Raw genomic sequence first — 18620 nt, 5'->3', positions numbered from 1 at the left:
TGGGGCACCCAGTGGAGGCTGGGTGGGGGGAGCAGTGGCGAAACCCTCCCCTGGGCGTGCAGCCGACTCGCTGATGAGATAAAGGAGGAACGTTTTTCTTTCGATTAGAGCGATCGTAGGTGTAACTTGTAATAACAGGCGATAAGATCTTCTGGAGACAGCGAGATGTTGTCTGGTTTTGGGTTGGTTTTTGAGTTTTGGGGGGCTTTTTTTTTGGTTTTTTTTGGGGGTTTTTTTGAGTTTAAAGAAACTCGGCTTGTTGAACGTTGGGAGACGTTTCCCAAAACCCATCCCACGGTGCCGGTGCTCTTTGGGTGTGGGGGTCCCGAATTCTCTCGCCTGGTTGGGCTGAAAAGAGCCAAACCTGGGGCTTGGCTCTGCCCCGTCGCTTGGGCTGCCGCTTGGCTAATTTTTTAATTATTGTTCGTTTCATCAAGCTGCAGCGCAGCCTCTTTGAGGAAGCACCTCTGCTTGGGGAGAGAAGGGGCGATGTTTCGCCGGCGAAGGGAAGAAGGTGCTGCTTCCAGGCATCACCGCATCCTTCTCCCGAGCCGACGTCCCATAGGGACGGGCCCGGCCAGCGGAAGCGACCGCGGGCACGAGGCCGGGGCCGACCCGGGTGACGGCGGGTGACGAGCCACTGGTTGTCACATGAGGCCACCGCTGGCAGCGGCTGTTTTCGGGGGGCCGGTTGGCAGCAGCTCGCGAGGGGGGGCCTGTGGTTTCCTCCTCTTCGTAAAACCTCGGCTTTGAGGCACAAATTAGGTAACGATTAAAAAAAAAAGTGGAAAAAAAAAAAAAATTAAGCTGCTGCTTCAAAGTCGCCCTCGGGAGGAAGAAGGTGTAGGAAGGGACATCAGGGGCTCGGCGAAGGGCAGGTCCCGGTGCCGTTAACCGCCTCCCCGTGTAAAACCGATAAGCAAATCTCTCGTGCTGTATTTATAACGATGGCACCGTCCGATGCCGCGAACTTCCGCGGTCCAGGAAGGTAAAAATGCTGGAGCGTGTTCCTCTTGGCGGGGTTTGCTGGGGCAGTTTCCTCTTCAAAAGAGAGGGAAGAAATAAAAAAAGAAATCCCCTCGGTAAAGGCTCGGAAGCCTGAAGGCAGGTTATAAATTTTATATCCTCTCTGCCTTTATGAAATATAAATGCTGGTGACATCCGTGAGCTGAAAGCCCAAACAACCGGCCTTCGGGATTGGGAAGACGCGGCTCTGGCGCGGGGTGGGAAATGGCTTTTCCAGCCTCCAGCCAGGCTGCGGTCCGGGCACGGACCCTCGGACATCCCTTCCTGGTGATGCTCCCCGGCAGCCCGACCTGGGATGGGATTTTCCAGCTGGAGTCACATCTCGGGTGAAACCTCCATCCTGCTGCTTTTTCTCCTTGGGTTATTTTAACATAGCGACGTCGGAGCGGCCGGCCCGGTGGGAAGCGCTGACTCAGCACTTTGGGGACAAGCGCTGGCTCCTTGCGCGCCACCCGGGGCCGGATCCTTCTCAGCATCCCCGCGGGGTGCCATATGGGGAATGGAACTGAAATCCCCAGAGGGGTCGAGTTTATTCCTTATTTTTCTCTGACCACGTTTCAGACTGGTGGTGTCCGGACCCTGATGCTGAAATTTTGACTCCATGCCAGGTGTGAATTCAGAGTTTAACCAAAAACTCAGCTTGAAAACGCAGGGAATTTGAAGCGGGACCATTTCGGAGTGGGGGACCGCGTTCCCAGCGGATGCTCTCCGGACCAGCATCATCCAGCCCTGCCCTCCCGCCAGTCCCAGCCATCTCCATGGCAGCGTCCCCTCCCTGGGTTCATGGGTGCCATCGCGTTGGGTTTGGGTGCCACCGGGGCCGGCTGGACCCGACACGCGGGGCCCAGGCGCTGCGGTGATGGACGTCACTGGAAACCCCAGCGCTCGACTTCAGGTCCCCAAACTCTGTCCTCGGGGCGAGCGTCTGAGCCTCGATTCCTCCTCTCTGATGGCAAAAATAAAGCGATTTGTGGCACGTCCCCGCTCCGGGGGAAGGTGAGGGAGGCGGTGGGAGCGTGACGCCTTTTCCGGAGATGTCCTGGCACGGCTGCGGTGGAAACGGGGCCGCGTTCTCACCCGCTCTCTTCCTCCCTGCGGTTCTGCCCCTTATCTTCTTCCTCCTCCCGTCTCTGCCGCCCTTACCCCTCGTTTCAGTTCCTCCTTCCCAAAATATTTTGAGCTGCTGACAACGGGGCTGGGAGTGGTGACCGCCCGTGGCCCCCGAACCGATAACGATGAGTTAATGAATGCGCCGGGTGGTTTTGGGGCACGCGGGCAGGGGTGCTCTGCCCGCATCCCGCTCCGTGCCCCCCAGCGCCCCGGCCTAAGAAAGCCGGGTTTGCCGCCGGAGCTGCTGACTTCATCTCTTCCCGGGGGTCGATGCGGCGAGAATAAAGGCGGGTTTGTTCCCCTCCCACGCACCAGGGCAGGATGCGACCCAGCCTGGGACCTCGGGGCGCTGCCGGGAGGGCAGCACGGCGCTGGGAGCAGGATGCTGGCCGAGGCGTGGGGGAGCTGCTGCCCTGTGCCTCAGTTTCCCCTTTGGTGCTGTGGGCACTGTCACTCTATACCATTCTGATTTTTGCCTTGGATCGTTGCCGTGGCCGCGCAGCACCTAAAACCTCCTCTCCTACGGAGCCGCATCCGTACTCATAATAATACCTAATAATTATAATACCTTATAATTATAATACTTATAATCCAGGTGAGCAGCTCTGCACCGGTCGAGTCCCCAGCTCCAGAGGGGACCTGGAGCTGCCGCTTTCCCATGGGTTTGGGAATACTTTGGAAACAGGACCTGTTGCCGCCTTGGTGGTAGAAGAGATGAGATGCTTGTCCTTTGCAGGGGGGACATGGGGGGGCTTGTCCTTGTGCATCATCCCTGTACGCCCCTCCTCGCCCTGCCTGCTTCTCAGTCGTCCTCTCCCCCTCCAGGTCTCATGGTACCGAGCGACGTGTCCCCCCTGTGAGATTCTCATCCCCCCCCTCCCCAACCTCCAGAGAAGATGTCAGGGATGCAGGTAAGCAGCAGGTGGAGAGGAGAGGCCAGGATGGAGCCGGCCACCCCAGGGCTCCGGAGGGGACATGGGGACACTTGGCCAGGGGGCATGAGGCCAGCACCATGGGGACCTGCCGTTTTGTGTCACCCCCCGCCATCCCTTTCCCCATCCCAGCTGAAAACCACCGTCTGAGCTCCCAGCGCTGCCCAAAATGCCCCAAATTGCTTCTGGTTTAAGTGAATCCCATCTGGGGTTGGATCAGAGGGACGGGAGCACAGTGCCTGTGGGTGGGGGGGCGCTGTGGGTGGGACATGTGCCCGGGTGGGCTCTGACACCCCATCCCTCTCCCCCGGCCAGGCCGTTTGGCCGTCCGGTACAGAATGTATCGCCAAATACAACTTCCACGGTACCGCCGAGCAGGACCTGCCCTTCAGCAAAGGAGACGTCCTCACCATCGTCGCCGTCACCAAGGTAAGGCAAGGAAATCCCGGGATTGCCACCAGATGCCAGGAGCATCCCTCCGTCCCACAACCGCAGCGTTTGCCGCGCCGCCGGGATCCCCGCTGGGATTCACGCCGAGTCAGCGGGGCAGGAATCGGGGCCACGTGTTCCGTTAATTAAATCCACGGCCTCGTTAGTTAAGGTTTCTCCAAAACGCATCTCGAGTGCCTCCCGGGAGGAGGAGGAGGAGGGAGCGGAGAGGCTCGGAGTCAAGGAGCAACGCTGTGTTTGGCGCCGGGGGGATGGCAAAAGAGAGGGACCAGGGGTCAAGGGGGCTCTGGGATGCCCCACAGCCTGGGTGAGGGGTCACAAGGGCTACCAGCGTCGGGATTTATTAGCCCAAGCGCTGCCTGTGACCGTTCCTGCCCACCCCACCCTGCCCACGGCGAGTGCCGGGGTCCCTGGGGTGGGGGGACGCGGCGGGGGCTTGTCGTGACATCTCCACCGTCCCCACAGGACCCCAACTGGTACAAGGCGAAGAACAAGGTGGGCCGGGAGGGCATCATCCCTGCTAACTACGTGCAGAAACGGGAAGGAGTGAAGGCTGGGATCAAGCTCAGCCTCATGCCGTGAGTACCCGCCGATACCCCCCGATGGGGAATTTTGATGTCCCGGAGCCAGCGGTGACCCCCGGGCTGGAGGAGCCGTGGGGAGGGCGGGTGCACAGAGGGGGCTGAGCACCGGGTTGGGGAGCAGGACGCCGCGGAAGGAGCCACATCTCATCCCTGTCACCCCCTCAACGTCCCTGGTCCTCAACGTGCCTCCCGCGCCCCGTCGCAGGTGGTTCCACGGGAAGATCACGCGGGAGCAGGCGGAACGGCTGCTGTACCCCCCCGAAACGGGGCTGTTCCTGGTGCGGGAGAGCACCAACTACCCCGGGGACTACACGCTGTGCGTCAGCTGCGAGGGGAAGGTGGAGCACTACCGCATCATCTACTCCTCCAGCAAGCTGAGCATCGACGAGGAGGTCTACTTCGAAAACCTCATGCAGCTGGTGGAGGTGAGGTCTTCTCGCCCGCCCCATGGCACGTGCCACCTCTTTCTTGTCCCCTTTTGGCCAGCTTTGGGTGGGGGGGACACGATAGGTTCTGGGGTTGGAGGGTGCGTGAGGGTCGGAGCAGAGGTGGTGGGACCTTCTGTGGGTTGGGGCTGTTGGGGATGGAGGTGGTGGCTGGGTGGGCAGCAGGGGACAGAGGGCTGGGGACCCCCCCCCGAGACCCCCCGTGCCCCAATCCCATCCGCAGCCTGGTGCTGCCACCTGGTGGGATCTCAGAGCTTGGCACCGCCTTTGTGGAGACCCCCCCTCACCCGCGGGGCGGGTCTCACCTCTCACCCACGTCTCGTGTGTCCCGTCACCCCCCCCCAGCATTACACCACGGACGCGGACGGGCTCTGCACCCGCCTCATCAAACCCAAGGTGATGGAGGGGACGGTGGCGGCGCAGGACGAGTTCTCCCGCAGTGAGTGACCGTGGCCTTTCCCTGGGGACCCCCCCCCTTCCTCCAGAACCCCTCCCTCACTCTCCCTTTCCCTCGCCCACCTCCGCAGGCGGCTGGGCCCTCAACATGAAGGACCTCACGTTGCTGCAGATCATCGGCAAAGGGGAATTCGGAGGTGAGCCCCGTGGCCCCAACACCGTGGTGACCCCGAAGGGCTGGGGGGGTGATGAGGGGACCCGTTCCCCACCCGTCACCTGTCTCTCCTGGCCCACAGACGTGATGCTGGGGGATTACCGGGGGAACAAAGTCGCCGTGAAGTGCATTAAAAACGACGCCACAGCTCAAGCCTTTCTGGCCGAGGCGTCCGTCATGACGTGAGTGTTACCTGGGGGGGGACGCACGACGTGAGGGAGGGGGCACCTCCATCCCTGAAGCCCCGTGGGGACAGTGGGAGACCCCTTTGTCCCCGACCCCCTGGCCCTGAGCCCCCCTGCACCACGCAGGCAGCTCCGACACAGCAACCTGGTGCAGCTCCTGGGGGTGATCGTGGAGGAGAAGAGCGGCCTTTACATCGTCACCGAGTACATGGCCAAGGTGAGACCCCCCACCCCGGGCACCTGCCCTCCCGCTTTGGCCCCCATCATCCCCACACTTCACCCTGACGGACCCAGCTGGGTCATCCCAACTTGGGTGACATCTCCCTGGGGGTCCACCATGGTGTTTGGGGGTGGCAGTGCTCTTCCGTGCCCCAGCGCTGGCTCCAAAGGAGGGATGTCATCCCCTGGGATGCCCTGGTGGCACCATGTCTCTCCATCTCTCCAGGGCAGCCTAGTAGACTACCTGCGGTCGCGCGGGCGGTCGGTCCTGGGTGCAGACTGCCTGCTGAAGTTCTCTTTGTAAGTATGACAGTGGGGCACCAAGGGTTGGCCGTGCCCACCACCCTGACCTGCACCCACCACCCTGACCTGCACCCACCCCCCCGACCTGCGCCCATCACCCCGACCTGCACCCATCAACCCGACCTGCGCCCACCACCCCGACCTGCCCCCATCACCCTGACCTGTGCCCATCACCCCGACCTGCCCCCATCACCCTGACCTGTGCCCACCGCCCTGACCTGCACCTATCACCCCGACCTGCGCCCACCACCCCGACCTGTGCCCATCACCCTGACCTGCGCCCACCACCCCGACCTGCGCCCACCACCCCGACCTGCACCCACCACCCTGACCTGCACCCACCACCCCGACTTGCGTCCACCACCCTGACCTGCATCCACCAACCCCAACCTGCACCCACCACCCCGACCTGTGCCCCACCGGCGTTTCGGGGCCACCAGCTAACCCCCTTCTCCCCCCTACCCCAACCAGAGATGTCTGTGAAGCCATGGAGTACCTGGAAGCCAACAACTTCGTCCACCGGGACCTGGCGGCGAGGAACGTCCTGGTCTCGGAGGACAACATCGCCAAGGTCAGCGATTTCGGCTTGACCAAGGAAGCCTCCTCCACGCAGGACACGGGGAAGCTGCCGGTGAAGTGGACAGCACCAGAAGCACTTAGAGAAAAGGTGGGTGAGCGGAGAAGGAGGTTGAGGTTCCCTGGGGATGGGGTGGAGGCTGGAGGAAGTGGGCACATCCCGGGCTGCTCCAGATTTTCCGTGCACAGATGGTGCTTGAGCCATCTGACCCCAAAAACCAGCTGCCCTGAGGGTGGGGAAGACCTGCACCCGCTCATGGGGCTTCTTCCCCCCCGCCTCCCCAGAAATTCTCCACCAAGTCGGATGTGTGGAGCTTCGGGATCCTCCTCTGGGAAATCTACTCCTTCGGGCGAGTGCCTTATCCGAGAATCGTAAGTGAGGAGCAGGAGCACCCCCCTCTCCCCAGGCTGTTTAGGGTGGGGGGGCCACAAACCCCTATTTGGGAAGGGAGAGGACCCTCACCCCTGCATCCTAACCCCCATCCCCTGTGTCCCCCCTCCACCAGCCCCTGAAGGACGTGGTGCCCCGGGTGGAGAAGGGCTATAAGATGGATGCTCCCGACGGATGTCCCACCGTGGTCTACGAGGTGATGAAAAAGTGCTGGACGCTGGACCCCGGCCACCGCCCGGCCTTCCGCCAGCTCCGCGAGCAGCTAGTGCATATCAAAGAGAAGGAGCTCTACCTGTGAGGGGGGGGCACCCACCCCCGGGGGGGGGCACCCACCCCCCAGCCCAAGGGGACCCACGCTGGGGTGGGGGGGACACGGACCAGGGGGTGGGTAACCCCCCCCTGCCCAGCCCCGGCACTGGGAGCAGCTGGGAGGGAGCCCTGGGGGGGTGTTTCTCCCCCCACCCCCCTAGTTCTCCCAGTCGCTTCCAAACTTCCAAATCAATCCTTTATTTTTTTTTTTTTATTATTATTATTATTATTTTTTTCCCCCATTACGTTTTGGGGATTTTGGTCTCCCAGGCTCTTTTGTTTTGTTTTGTTTTGTTATTATTTTTTTTTGGTGTTTTGTTTTGTTTTCTCAGTTTTGGGGGGGATTTTTGTTGGTTTTGGTTTTTTGTTTTGGTGGGTGGTTTATTTTTTTGGTTGTTTTTTATTATTTCAAGCAGGGCCCAGCTGAGCGCCGGGCGTTTTACTAAAGTACGAATCTTATTTTTTAACGTAATTAAAAGAAAAAAAAAAAAAAAGAAGGAAAAAAAAAAAGAGAAGAAGGTTAATAAAAGAAGAAGAATAATAATAAAAGAAATAAGCCAATGAAACGGACACACGACAAAAGAAACCCCAAACGACAGAAGTGATGGTTAAAGGGGAGACGCTGGACTCGCCGCCCGGGCGGGAGAGCGCAGCCGCGTCCCCGCGAGACGCTTTTTTTTTTTAATTTTATTTTATTTTATTCTTTTTTTCCGGGTTGTTTTGCTTTAAACTCGTCGCAATGTTTGCATGCTGTCTCCAGAGGCCTTTTTTTTTTTTTTTTTATTATTATTATTATTATTTTTTCCCCCAGTCCTGTCCAGTGCTTTATTCTCATGTAACGCTACCGACTGTGAGATTAAAAACTGTCATAAAAACCAAACTGGGTGGTTGATTAAACCAGATTTTATCTTCCATCCTTGGAGCTGCTGGGACCAGGCTGGGGGGGAGTATCTAGGGATGCTTTTGGGGCTGATCCCTGGATCTCCTCATTCCCTGCCCTGCTAAAAAGGGTATGGGACAGGGATGTGACGGTGCTTGAGCTGCTGGAGGGTTTCATCCCCCCCCTTCCCCATTCCTCCCCGTTCCTCCCACCAGCCCCAGCTGCATAAGCAGCTTTACTTTTTGGGGGCTTACGAAGATTAAAGTCATTTCCAGGCGCAGCCTGCAAGAAACGGGGCTTCGGAGACGGTGAGGAACGCTCGGCGCCGCCGCCTTGTGGGTAGATGTCAGCCATGGGGGGGAAAAACAGATAAATCCTGATCCAAAACTTTGGTTATCCTCCGAACAGCACCACGCTGCTGACCTCTGGGGCTGTGGGGAGGAGAGGGAGGGGGTTTGGGGGGGGGTTTGGAGCTGCACTGACATCCTCGGCGTCCCCCAGGATGTTTGTGGAGAGAACAGCTGGAGGAATTCCCTGGGGAACGGCTCCCTGTGCCCCACGCGAGGGCTCGACCCGCTGTGACGAGGTGGACTCAACCCTCCTGCTGCCGCTGTCCGTGCCTCAGTTTCCCCCATATGGGGCTGTTTGCTCCTGGCTCCTGTCTCGGGGTCCTGCTGCTTTGGGATGTGTGGCCAAGGACAGCCTGTGCCCCACTGAGCAGTGTCTTCCCAGGGATTTTGGGGCCATTTCCATCATCTGTGAACCCATCAGCAGGCTGTGCACCCCCCACCCCACCGCTCTTGTGGGCAGAGGGTACAAGCTGCCGGCTCCTGTGTGATACCCAGAGGGCTAATACGGCTCTCGGGTGCTGGCTCACAACGTGTCCCCCTCCTCCTCCTCCTCCTCCTCCTCCTCCTCCTCCTCCTGCTTCTGCCATCAGCAATGAGATGGGCACTGGGCCCAGCTGTGTCAGCTCCCATCCTGCCTTGGGTTTGTGGCGTGAATCATCGTGGGCAACAGCAGGATGGGAATGATTCCCGCTGTCTGTGAGGCCAATGCCACCTAATGCCACTCAATGCCACCTAACACCACCCAACGCCTCCCAATGCTATCCAACACTGCCCAATGCTGCTCAATGACACCCAACACTCCCCAACACTGCCCAATGCCACCCAATGTCCCCCAATGCTGCTCAATGCTGCCCAATGCCACTCATAGCCACTCAACACTGCCCAGCACCGCCCAATGCCACTCAATGCCACTCAACTCTGCCTCATGCCACCCAGCACCGCCCAACACTCCTCAACACTGCCCAATACTGCTCAATGCTGCCCAACAGCACCCAATGCTGCCCAACACTGCCCAATGCACCCAATGCCACCCAATGCCGCCCAACACCATCCAGCACCACCCAATGCTGCTTGATGCCACCCAATAAGGCTCAACACCACCCAACGCCGCTCAGTGCTGCCCAATGCCAGGGTGCCCGTGCCACGGCACAGACCGACGTCACCTCTCCCATCACCTTTGCCGTACGGCATGGGAGGAGGGCAGAGACACGGGGTTTAAAAAGTTCCAGAAAATTCAGCCTCCAGTTCCAGCAGCTCCCTCTCCATGCAGCCTGTCCCTGCCCTTCTCCGTCAGGGCTCTTTCCTTTGCCTCTGGCCTTTCCCGAGCTCCTTTCCCACATCCCAGTCCCTGCCTGCTGCCTCCCTCGTATCCCAGAGCTGCAGCGAGCCTTCCCCTCCCGTACAAATAAACCCCAGACTCTCTGTGAAGGACACCGGGGCACCGTTTCTTTTCTCACGGGGACTATTTTTAGGGTGACATCCAAAGCCGTTCCCATCGCCGGGCGGTGTCGGTCACCTCTCTGGCTCCACTCTCTGGTTTTGCCTTCCCAGCGCTCCAGGAAACCGTGGCGAGGCTGGAAAAAAAAAAAAAAAAAAAAAATATTCCCCCCGTGGGGGTAACTCCACGCGCGCGCGTGCAGTCGCACGTGTGTCGGGGCTGGCGTGCGCCGTCGCTCCGGGCTCGTGCTCCGCCACCGGCAGCGAAGCCGCACATGGTGTCCCCATGTGCCTGTTTACACGCTCTTACGTGTCTGTCCCTCTCTATTTGTGTCACTGCTTGGGTGCAGGCTCTGCCGTGGGAGCCCCCTCCACCTCCTCCTTCCTCGCCCCCCCACCCCCACCCCAACCACCTCCCTCTTCTTCCTCGCCACCCCAACGAGCATCTCTCCTCCCAGGGATCGCAACCACCCTGATCCATGCCATGCCCTGCTCCTCTCCTCTTCTGCTAATGCACCCCCAGACCCCCCGCCCTAGACCCTCCCACCCCCCGGGGCACAAGCTGTACATCCCCTCGCCCACAGCTCTGGCAGGACCGTTCCCATCCCACACCCCCCCTCAAAATCTCTCCACTCAGAAATTCCCAGTCTGGGCAGCCCGTGGCCGGACGTCACGATGGGACGAGGGGGTTTGGGGGGAATTGGGGGGGGGGATGTCTCGGTAACACGTCACATACAGCCTCTGTGATGGAGAGCTCGCTCTGACGATAATTAAAGCTTAATATCTAATGAGAAGGGTAATAACTCCCCTCTGAGGTCCTTCTGCTTTTTTCCCCAAATCTCAGCGCTTTGACACTTTCTTAATAACTCTGCAACAGCCGTCACGGAGTGACAGTCGCTTCCCTACAGCCAGAGAGTTCACACCGAGAAGCTGATTGCGCCGGTGAGGACACACGGACACGCGACGTACACTCATCGGGGAAAAAAAAAAAATCACATTTCAGCTGAGATTAATTAGCATCGAGGCTTAACCAGTGGCTGCTTTTTTTTGCTGGCGAGACCTCAAAGAAAGGGGACGGATGTGCCCCGCTGTCCCCAAGGCAGGAGCAATCCCAGGAGATACTCAGCTCCGGATGTCACCGCGGCGGGATGGATGTCACTGCGCCTCGTCCCCACGGCTCTGGCTGAGCTGGGAACACCTGGATGTCCCTGTCCCCCCATCCTGTCAGAGCATCGCCAGCTGCAGGCGGGAAGGGCAGAGGTGATGCCGCTCCGGGGTGTCCCCCTCCTTTGCGGTGCCTGTCCCCATCACATGAAGTGACAATCAGCCGCCGAGCGCGACTTCTCCCGGCGGGAAGATTCCCGGCTTTATTTAGCATCCCCTCCTCCTTTCCTCCCCTCCCACGTCTTTCCGGGATGAAAACTCAACCTACTCAGGGTCTGCAAAGATCTAAACCTTTGTGTTTTGGGGTTTGGGGCTGTCAAAGACCAGATCGCAGCCCCTTCCCCTCCCATGTCTGATCTACGGGATGACTCCAAGAACCAGCCACTCTGGGCAATCCTGGCTCATTTCAGGGATCTTCAGAGCATCCTCTGAAAGCCTGGTAGAGGGGAGAGCTTCCGGGTGTGGTTTTGGGGTTGATTCTCCCCTTTCCTGGCAAGAAGAGCCGAAACGATCCCCGATCACTGTGGCAAGGGAAAGGGAGCGTTCACATCCGATTCCGATCAGGTGTCGGCGCTGAGAGCGGATCCTCTTAACTTCCAGCGGCTTGTCCGGGGCTGGCTGCTGCTGGAGGATGTTTCGTCTTCCTCCCGCCTAATCCACGCGGATGTGTGCTATAGCATAAGCTAATATAATAGGTCATGCGAGGATTTACATCTCATTACTGCAGGTTAGAGGCCTGGCAGGGAGGATGAGTCATTCTTCCTTGAATATATTTCGGGGGGATAAGAAAGATTTCAGCCACCCAAAGAAAAGCCAATGGGAAATCGAGCCCCTTGGAAGTGTTGCTGCGGGCTGGATCAACGGCCCTCCGCACCCTCAGGTTACCCTCAGCCTTCCACTTCCAGCTGGGATGCTCTGGAAGGAGCATGAACCAATGGGAAGAAGCCAACGGGAGGAGGAAGAAGGGGAAGAAGCCAACGAGAGGGACGGGAGAACTGTCAGAAGCCACAAGACCTCACCTTTCCCTCCATCCCTATAAAACCAGTTGCCCAACCATCTTGGGCTGCAAAAAGCCACCAAGGTCAACCTCATGGTACCTCTCCGTGGGGCATGTCCTTCTCCCGGTGAGCGAGCAACCGTGCCACGAGTGACCGAGTCCAGCTGCTGCCGGTAACGGCAGCCAATTTTCACTTAGTTGTTTTGGCCAAACATCTTGGCTCATCAAGAGCTGTTTTGTCTTAGTTTCTCAGACAAGGAGGCTACAGGGTAGCTGACCCATCTAACCCAGCCGGAAAAAATCGGTCCTGACTTCAAGTCTCTTACTGTTAGGGAATGTTTAGATAGAAATCGGGACTGAGCGAAGCTCCTGGGACCAGCCGCATCCTGAACTCTGCTCTGAACTCGCCCACGGCTCGGAGCTGCCCCGCATCCGAGGGCGAAGCGGCTCCGGGCCGCGAGCAGGGATGGTTTTCCTCCTCTCCGCCTCTTTTGCATCCGGTCCTCGTCCAACTGACAGCCAGAACTTGAACGAGCTGTTGGCAACGGGGGGTCTGCAGAGCTCCTAACTGCTGCCCGAGTTATTAGCCAAGAAAAATACATGAGTTTATTTATTTAAAAAAAAATAAAATTTCCTTTTCAGATCAATTTTTGCCCGGTGCTACCTTGGGCAAGGGAGCGGGGGGAAGGGAGAAGCTGGGCCAATCCCCCCTCCCTTGTTCCCTTTATCGCTTCCCAGCTGTTCCACTGTTTTAATCTGCGGAGATCGTCTTTAAATTTCAGAAATGAAATGATTTCCCGCAAGCCGGATCCGCGCGTGGTATTTTGTTGGTTTTTTTTTTTTTGCGAGCGGAGAAGGAAAAAGGGAGAAATGGGATGTTAAAGCCAGGCTGGCCATCTGGAAGGGAGGTACGTTTTCCGATGCCATTAATTGCTCCCTCCCCAAGGCCCTCAATACGGCTGTGGGAGGAGGGAATAGTGGGAGTGGGAGAGGGAACGGGGGGTGAGATGGGAGCCAGGAGAGCCGGAGAGGGGGGGACACAAAGGAATTATGCAACGAAATCAATGCCTGCTCCGTCCTTCGGCCTTTTGATTTAGGTGACCGACGACCACGTGGGCCGGCTCTGGTACAGCAGCGCTTGTGGGGAGCGAGAGCAGCTTTTATTAGAATTAATTAATGTCATTAATAGTGCTAGGAAAGAGAGGAACAAGCTTTTGGATGCGCCAGCTCTCAGATCTACAAGCAAACAACGGTTGCGACCGGTTTAGACTACATATGGCTTTTATGGAGCGATAAATCCCATTTTTTTTCTTTTCCCTTCAGCTGGACCCAAAGGACGGGGACCAGAATGGGGAAAAAAACATTGATTTCTATCAATTTGCTCCTCGATGGGCTTAACCAGACGAAATCTCTTCTCTAGTTGGCCCCAAACAAGAGGAGATGAGGACACGGTGGCTGGGTGGGGGTCGGATAAGGCTCATGGTACCCCCCCCATCCATCCATCCATCCATCCATCCATCCATCCATCCATCCATCCATCCATCCCTGGTGTCCCGTTGCCAACGGGGTTGGGGGTTTCAGGGTGGGGGGGCTCCTTCTCTGGTTGAAGTTTCCTCCGGCTCCGCCTCTATACCGAGGGGGACAGTAGGGGGGCGGCGAGGGGCGGGCAGGAGGCGATGCCACCTCCCTCCCGGCCCCCGCCGCCCGCCCCCCCGCCGCGCACACACCGGAGCTGGCCGCGTCCCGGAGCCGCAGCTCCGACCGCTCCGCTCCCCTCTCAGCCCGGCCCCACCATGGGCGCTGCGGCGGCGGGACCCCGCTGATCTCCGGTAGCCCGGACACACCGGCTCTCCGGGAACTCGGCTCTACAGAATCCCGGCTCCTGGGTAAACCGATATTCCGGCATCCTCGGGAATTCGGCGCCGCTGTAGCCCGGTATCCCGAGAAGTCGATACTCCAGCATCCGTGATATCCCGGTGCTCCGGTATCCCGGGAACTCGGTACTCCGGCATCCTCGGGAATTCGGCGCCGCTGCAGCCCGGTCTCCCGGGAAAACGGTACTCCAGCATCCTCGGGAACTCGGCTCTGCTCACCCCGGCTCCTCAATAATCCAGTACTCCGACATCCTCGGGAACTCGGTACTCTGGCATCCAGGGAAACTGGTACTCCGGCATCCCGGGAACTCGGCTCCGCTGCCCCCAGCTCCTCAATAAGCCCGCGCTCTGGCTTCCTGGGAACTCACACCCCAGCTTCCCAATAACTCCCTGCTCCCACACCTCAGCACCGAGTATAGCCCTGGTGCTCCGGCTCACTCTCAGCCCAGTTCCCCGGCCACCCCCGTAACTCAGCATCCCCATCTTCCTGCTCCTCTGTACCCCAGGACCCCATCTCCCCATTAACCCCAGTTCCCCCGGCACCCCAGCTCCGCAGTAACTCCACACCCCGGTTCCCTGGCACTGGTGCACCCCGAGTCCGTGGGTTCCCTGGGTCCGTGACCATGGCATTCATGGTGAAGAGCATGGTGGGGGGGCAGCTGAAGAACCTGACGGGTGGCCTGGGCGGCGAGGAGAAGAGCGAGGGCGAGAAGTCTCCAGCCGAGGCGCAGGGCATGACCCGGGAGGAATACGAGGAATATCAACGGCAGCTGGTGGAGGAGAAGTGAGTTCAACCAGCAATGGGTACTGGGGTGAGCTGGACCCCCAGGGTCCCGGCGAGGGATGGGAGGCTCCCCATCCCATGCATGGGCGGGTTGGGGGGAAACAGCACTGGGGGCGGCAGTGCCAGGAGGGAGTTTAATGAACCCCCTAATCCCTTAATCCTCTTCCTCACCCGGGAGACGGGATTGTTTTCTCTTTTCAGGCAGCGCTGGGGAGGGGGAGGAAAATGGGGAACCGGGACTTTGCAGAGAAGATGGGAGGTACCCGGGTTGGGGGGCGAGGAGGGGGGATAGAGATGCTCGGAACCGGGGAGCACCAGCTGCTGGTAAGTGCCCGGTGTGGTCCACAGGATGGAGAGAGATGCCCAGTTTGCCCAGCGCAAGGCGGAGAGGGCCACCGTCCGCTCCCACTTCCGAGACAAGTACAGGCTCCCCAAGGTACGGCAGGAGGGGTGACACAGGGAGCTGAACCCCAGCGTAACCCTCCTGGGAGGGGGCTTGGCAGGTGGGGCCATGGGGGGACTCCCCACAGGGAGGGGAAGGGGCGCTGGACCCTCTTCGCTGGGTGACTTTTGAAGCTACGAAGCCCAAGTGTAAATCAATTACCCTAAAACACATCCTTCCACCCAAATTTGGGCCCCTTCCCAGCACCCTTGAGCACCTCAAGCCACCAGCCCCGAATGGCGGGACCCCGACACCCCCCCTCTGCCTTGCTTAGTCCCCCCCTTCCTCTCTTTTGTTCCCAAAATCCAGCTGGATGAGAGAAATCCACCTTCAGCCCAGACCCCCAGCGCCGCAGCCGGGAGCGGAGCCCAAGTGACTCCTTCCCAGCTAGATTAGCCAGCTCCACTCCCCGGATTATTTGGCAAAGGCTCCCTAGTTAAACTCCGATTTTGGAATTTCTGCCCGATAAACGATTCACTAGAAACAATTTAATCAGGGGATAATTCAGCCCTTCTTGGAACTGCCACAAGCTCTTCCTCCCTCCCCGCCCCCAAGTCCCCCTTTTTTATTCTTTCAGTGGTGAATGGTCTAAATTGGAGCTAATTTTAGTCCGGGAAGGTCAGCTAAGCCCAGGGATATTGTTCAGATCGTTTGATATCGTTCAGCCAGCCCGGATGCCCACCCCACTGCTTCTCACACCCCTTTTATTTTACCTCCAGTAAAATGAACAGCTGGAGAATTTCTCCCCCCACCCACCCACCAAAAGCCAGAAAAGGCAGAAAGAGACAGAGAATTATTTTTTTTCTCCAGGGGAAACAAGGATTCGGTCAGATCTGGCCCCCACCCCCACCATCCTCTCGCTGCTTTCTCAGGCTTGACATGTCCCTTCTCATCTCTCGACAAGTTTCTTCTGCTCATTCCTGATCCTGCCTGTCAGCCGGGCTGCCTCTCGCTGAGCCCCACCGTGGCTCTCCGGTGCGGAGCTGACCCCCCCATCTCCGGTGGGCTCAGTCCTTAAACATCCACGTAGCTTAATTGGGCACCCAAACCTCCCCACCGGGACCTGAAAGCCCGTTTGCACCGATGCCGGCACGCTCGGGTTGTTGTCCCGGCTCTTGCCGTGCCTGCTGGGTCCGCGTCCTACCGGACGGCACGAGGATGACTCCAAGCCCCAGGGACCAGCCCTGCAGCCCTGGCATGTGCCTTTTGGTGCCTCCAGAATCCCCCTTCTCCCCAAACCTGACCTTGTCCCGGCCCATTTCAGAACGAAACGGATGACAACCAGATCCAGCTGGTGGGAGGTGACGTGGAGCTGCCCAAAGAGCTGGCCAAGATGATCGAGCAGGACAACGAGGAGGAGGAAGAGAAGAACTCGGTCATCGGCCAGCTCAGCAACATCCAGAACCTGGACCTTGATTCCTTGAAAGACAAAGCTTCGGCCACGCTAGAGGACCTGAAGCAATCGGCTGAGAAATGCGCCGTGATGTGACCTGGCTGAGTCCCCCCCCGTCCCCGTCAACGTGACGGTGGGGGAGAAGGGAGGGGACGCAGCCAAGGGTCTGATGGTGGCTGTTGCCTGCGGTGGGGACCCCACTGATGTTGTCACCCTTGCCTGGTGCGAGCCGGGTCCTCCTTCCGAGCCATGTGAAGCCTCGAGCCCCCGCCCCAGCTGTCCCTGATGTGTGGTTTGCGTTTCATTCTCCGGTCTGAGGTTAGAGCAAAGAGCCAGCATGTCCCATGTGTCCCCCCCCGACCCCAACGCCTCCTCCCGTGCCCGTGGCAGTGGGTGTCTTCAGCGAGAGCCTGGGGTGGGGGGGATTTTTGCAGGGAAGGCAGGTCCCGAGTGACCTTGGAGTGTCATTGAAGCACGCCGGCGTGGGAAGGCGCAGGCTTTCCGGCGGTGGCCGTACGCCGTGTCTCTGCCTACACATTCCGACCGAGCCAAGGAGGCTCCGATTTGCTTTGCCAAGGGAAATGCCCTGCCCCGCATCCCTGACTCCTCACGTGGGAGGGAACATCCCCTCCAAGAGAGAAATACCAACTGGTTTGCCCTCGAGGGCACCTCTCAGAGGACCTGATGTGTGGAGAAGGGTCTTCTATATGGGGAAGGACCTTCTATATGGGAAAGGATCTTCTATATGGAAAAGAATCTTCTACATGGAAAAGGACTTTCTATATGGGGAAAGATATTCTATATGGAGAGGATCCTCTATATGGGAAGGACCTTCTCTATGGAAAAGGATCTTCTCTATGGGGAAGGATCTTCTCTATAGGGAAGGACCTTCTCTATGGGGAATGACCTTCTCTATGGGGAAGGATCTTCTCTATCGGGAAGGACCTTCTCTATGGGGAAGGACCTGCTATACAATCCCATCTAGCCCAATGGGAAGTTGTGGAGGGTGAATGTGTTGAGGACCAGAGGGATAAAGCCTTGAATTCCTGCCAGAGAGGAATAAAACCCCTTCCTGGAGCTCATCTCAACCCACACCAGCCCTTCTCTGGGGCGGTGGTAGTAGACCCCTCTCTCTCCGAGGCAGGATCCACTTGTGTCCTTGTTCCTTCCAGGAGAAGAACAAAGTGATAAAAGGAAAAATAACCCACCCCAATCTCCTCCTCCTCCTTCTCCTCCGTCGTGCTGTGGTTGTGTGCTGTGCTCCGTGGAGTGTCTCTCCACCTCCTGTGCCATCCCCATGCCATGGTACTGTTATACCGGTGGAATAAATACCAGGAGATGTCTATGCATTTCTTTCTCTCCTTGAGCAGTCCTTTCCTGACAAAGCTGTCGGGGTGCCCCGAGGGGTGCCGAGAGACAAAACGTGCATTTTTCAGATTTTTGGGGTTATTTTAGTAAAAAGCCTTCAGATCACGGGCGAGCTCCCCGCCTCGGACTCGCTGCTCTGAGCAAGGACACGTCTCTACTGTGACGAGTCCAGGTGTGATTCGGAACCAGAGCAGCTCTGGCTTGTCAGCATCCCAGTGGGTTCCTGCAACCGGCCTTCCTGGAAAGAGCTGGCACAGGCTGGGAATTTACCGGCCTGAATCCCGACGGAGCCGATTAACCGTGATTTGCTTTGGTGAGGTGGGGGTTAGGTCATCCAGGAAAATACAAGGTGAAGGTGCTGGGAACCTGGGATTACTACTACTATTATTATTATCATCCTTATTTTTATTATTCTTATTGTTTTATTATTTTTAAAAAATTATTATTATTGCTATTTATATATATATTTTAATTAGCATCATTATGACAGCTGGATCCATCCATACTTGGGGCTGCTGGGCTGACCAAAGGTCCCTGGCATAGCCAGGAGATTATTTTGTGCCCCCAGTCCCCCCCGGTAATACCCTGTGGGGACCAGGGAACCCCGAGAAACTCCTGATCCCCTCCAAAACCAGAGGTTGTCTCACCTCCGAGAAGAAACCGGCCACCACCTTGGCTGGCAGGACAGACAGACGGAGGCAGCTCCGTTCCGCTCTCGCTCCCGGCCCACGTGCCGCCACGTCAAGGCCGCGTGAAGCTCCATGGGTTTAATTTTAGGAGGCACCGTGAC

At 58.3% G+C, this 18620-nt stretch overlaps 2 protein-coding genes across 2 annotated transcripts; both read left to right on the top strand.

Moving 5' to 3' along the window:
- Positions 1 to 2998: 2998 nt before the first annotated feature.
- Positions 2999 to 7130, top strand: CSK (C-terminal Src kinase). Its single transcript, XM_086620536.1, has 12 exons — positions 2999 to 3047; positions 3384 to 3497; positions 3984 to 4096; positions 4308 to 4527; positions 4894 to 4987; positions 5076 to 5141; positions 5241 to 5340; positions 5470 to 5560; positions 5789 to 5862; positions 6337 to 6532; positions 6727 to 6813; positions 6948 to 7130. The coding sequence occupies exons 1-12, from the start codon at positions 3033 to 3035 to the stop codon at positions 7128 to 7130; spliced, it is 1353 nt and encodes a 450-aa protein (XP_086476662.1). The 5' UTR covers positions 2999 to 3032.
- Positions 7131 to 14466: 7336 nt separating this feature from the next.
- CPLX3 (complexin 3) lies at positions 14467 to 16558 on the top strand. The gene is made up of 3 exons (XM_086620539.1): positions 14467 to 14627; positions 14976 to 15063; positions 16334 to 16558. The coding sequence occupies exons 1-3, from the start codon at positions 14467 to 14469 to the stop codon at positions 16556 to 16558; spliced, it is 474 nt and encodes a 157-aa protein (XP_086476665.1).
- Positions 16559 to 18620: the final 2062 nt, after the last annotated feature.

This window comes from Tauraco erythrolophus, chromosome 14 (genome assembly GCF_009769465.1).
Source record: "Tauraco erythrolophus isolate bTauEry1 chromosome 14, bTauEry1.pri, whole genome shotgun sequence".
NCBI classification, from domain to species: domain Eukaryota; kingdom Metazoa; phylum Chordata; class Aves; order Musophagiformes; family Musophagidae; genus Tauraco; species Tauraco erythrolophus.
Note: the sequence above shows the minus strand (reverse complement) of the source record. Positions and strands in the feature narration are given on the sequence as shown.

Coding starts and splice junctions, on each gene's coding strand:
- CSK (XM_086620536.1), top strand. Junction 4,528..4,893: donor ACCTCATGCAGCTGGTGGAG/GTGAGGTCTTCT, acceptor ACCCCCCCCCAG/CATTACACCACGGACGCGGA. Junction 5,341..5,469: donor GCCGAGGCGTCCGTCATGAC/GTGAGTGTTACC, acceptor TGCACCACGCAG/GCAGCTCCGACACAGCAACC.
- CPLX3 (XM_086620539.1), top strand. CDS start 14,467: ATGGCATTCATGGTGAAGAGCATGGTGGGGGGGCAGCTGAAGAACCTG. Junction 14,628..14,975: donor CGGCAGCTGGTGGAGGAGAA/GTGAGTTCAACC, acceptor TGTGGTCCACAG/GATGGAGAGAGATGCCCAGT. Junction 15,064..16,333: donor ACAAGTACAGGCTCCCCAAG/GTACGGCAGGAG, acceptor GGCCCATTTCAG/AACGAAACGGATGACAACCA.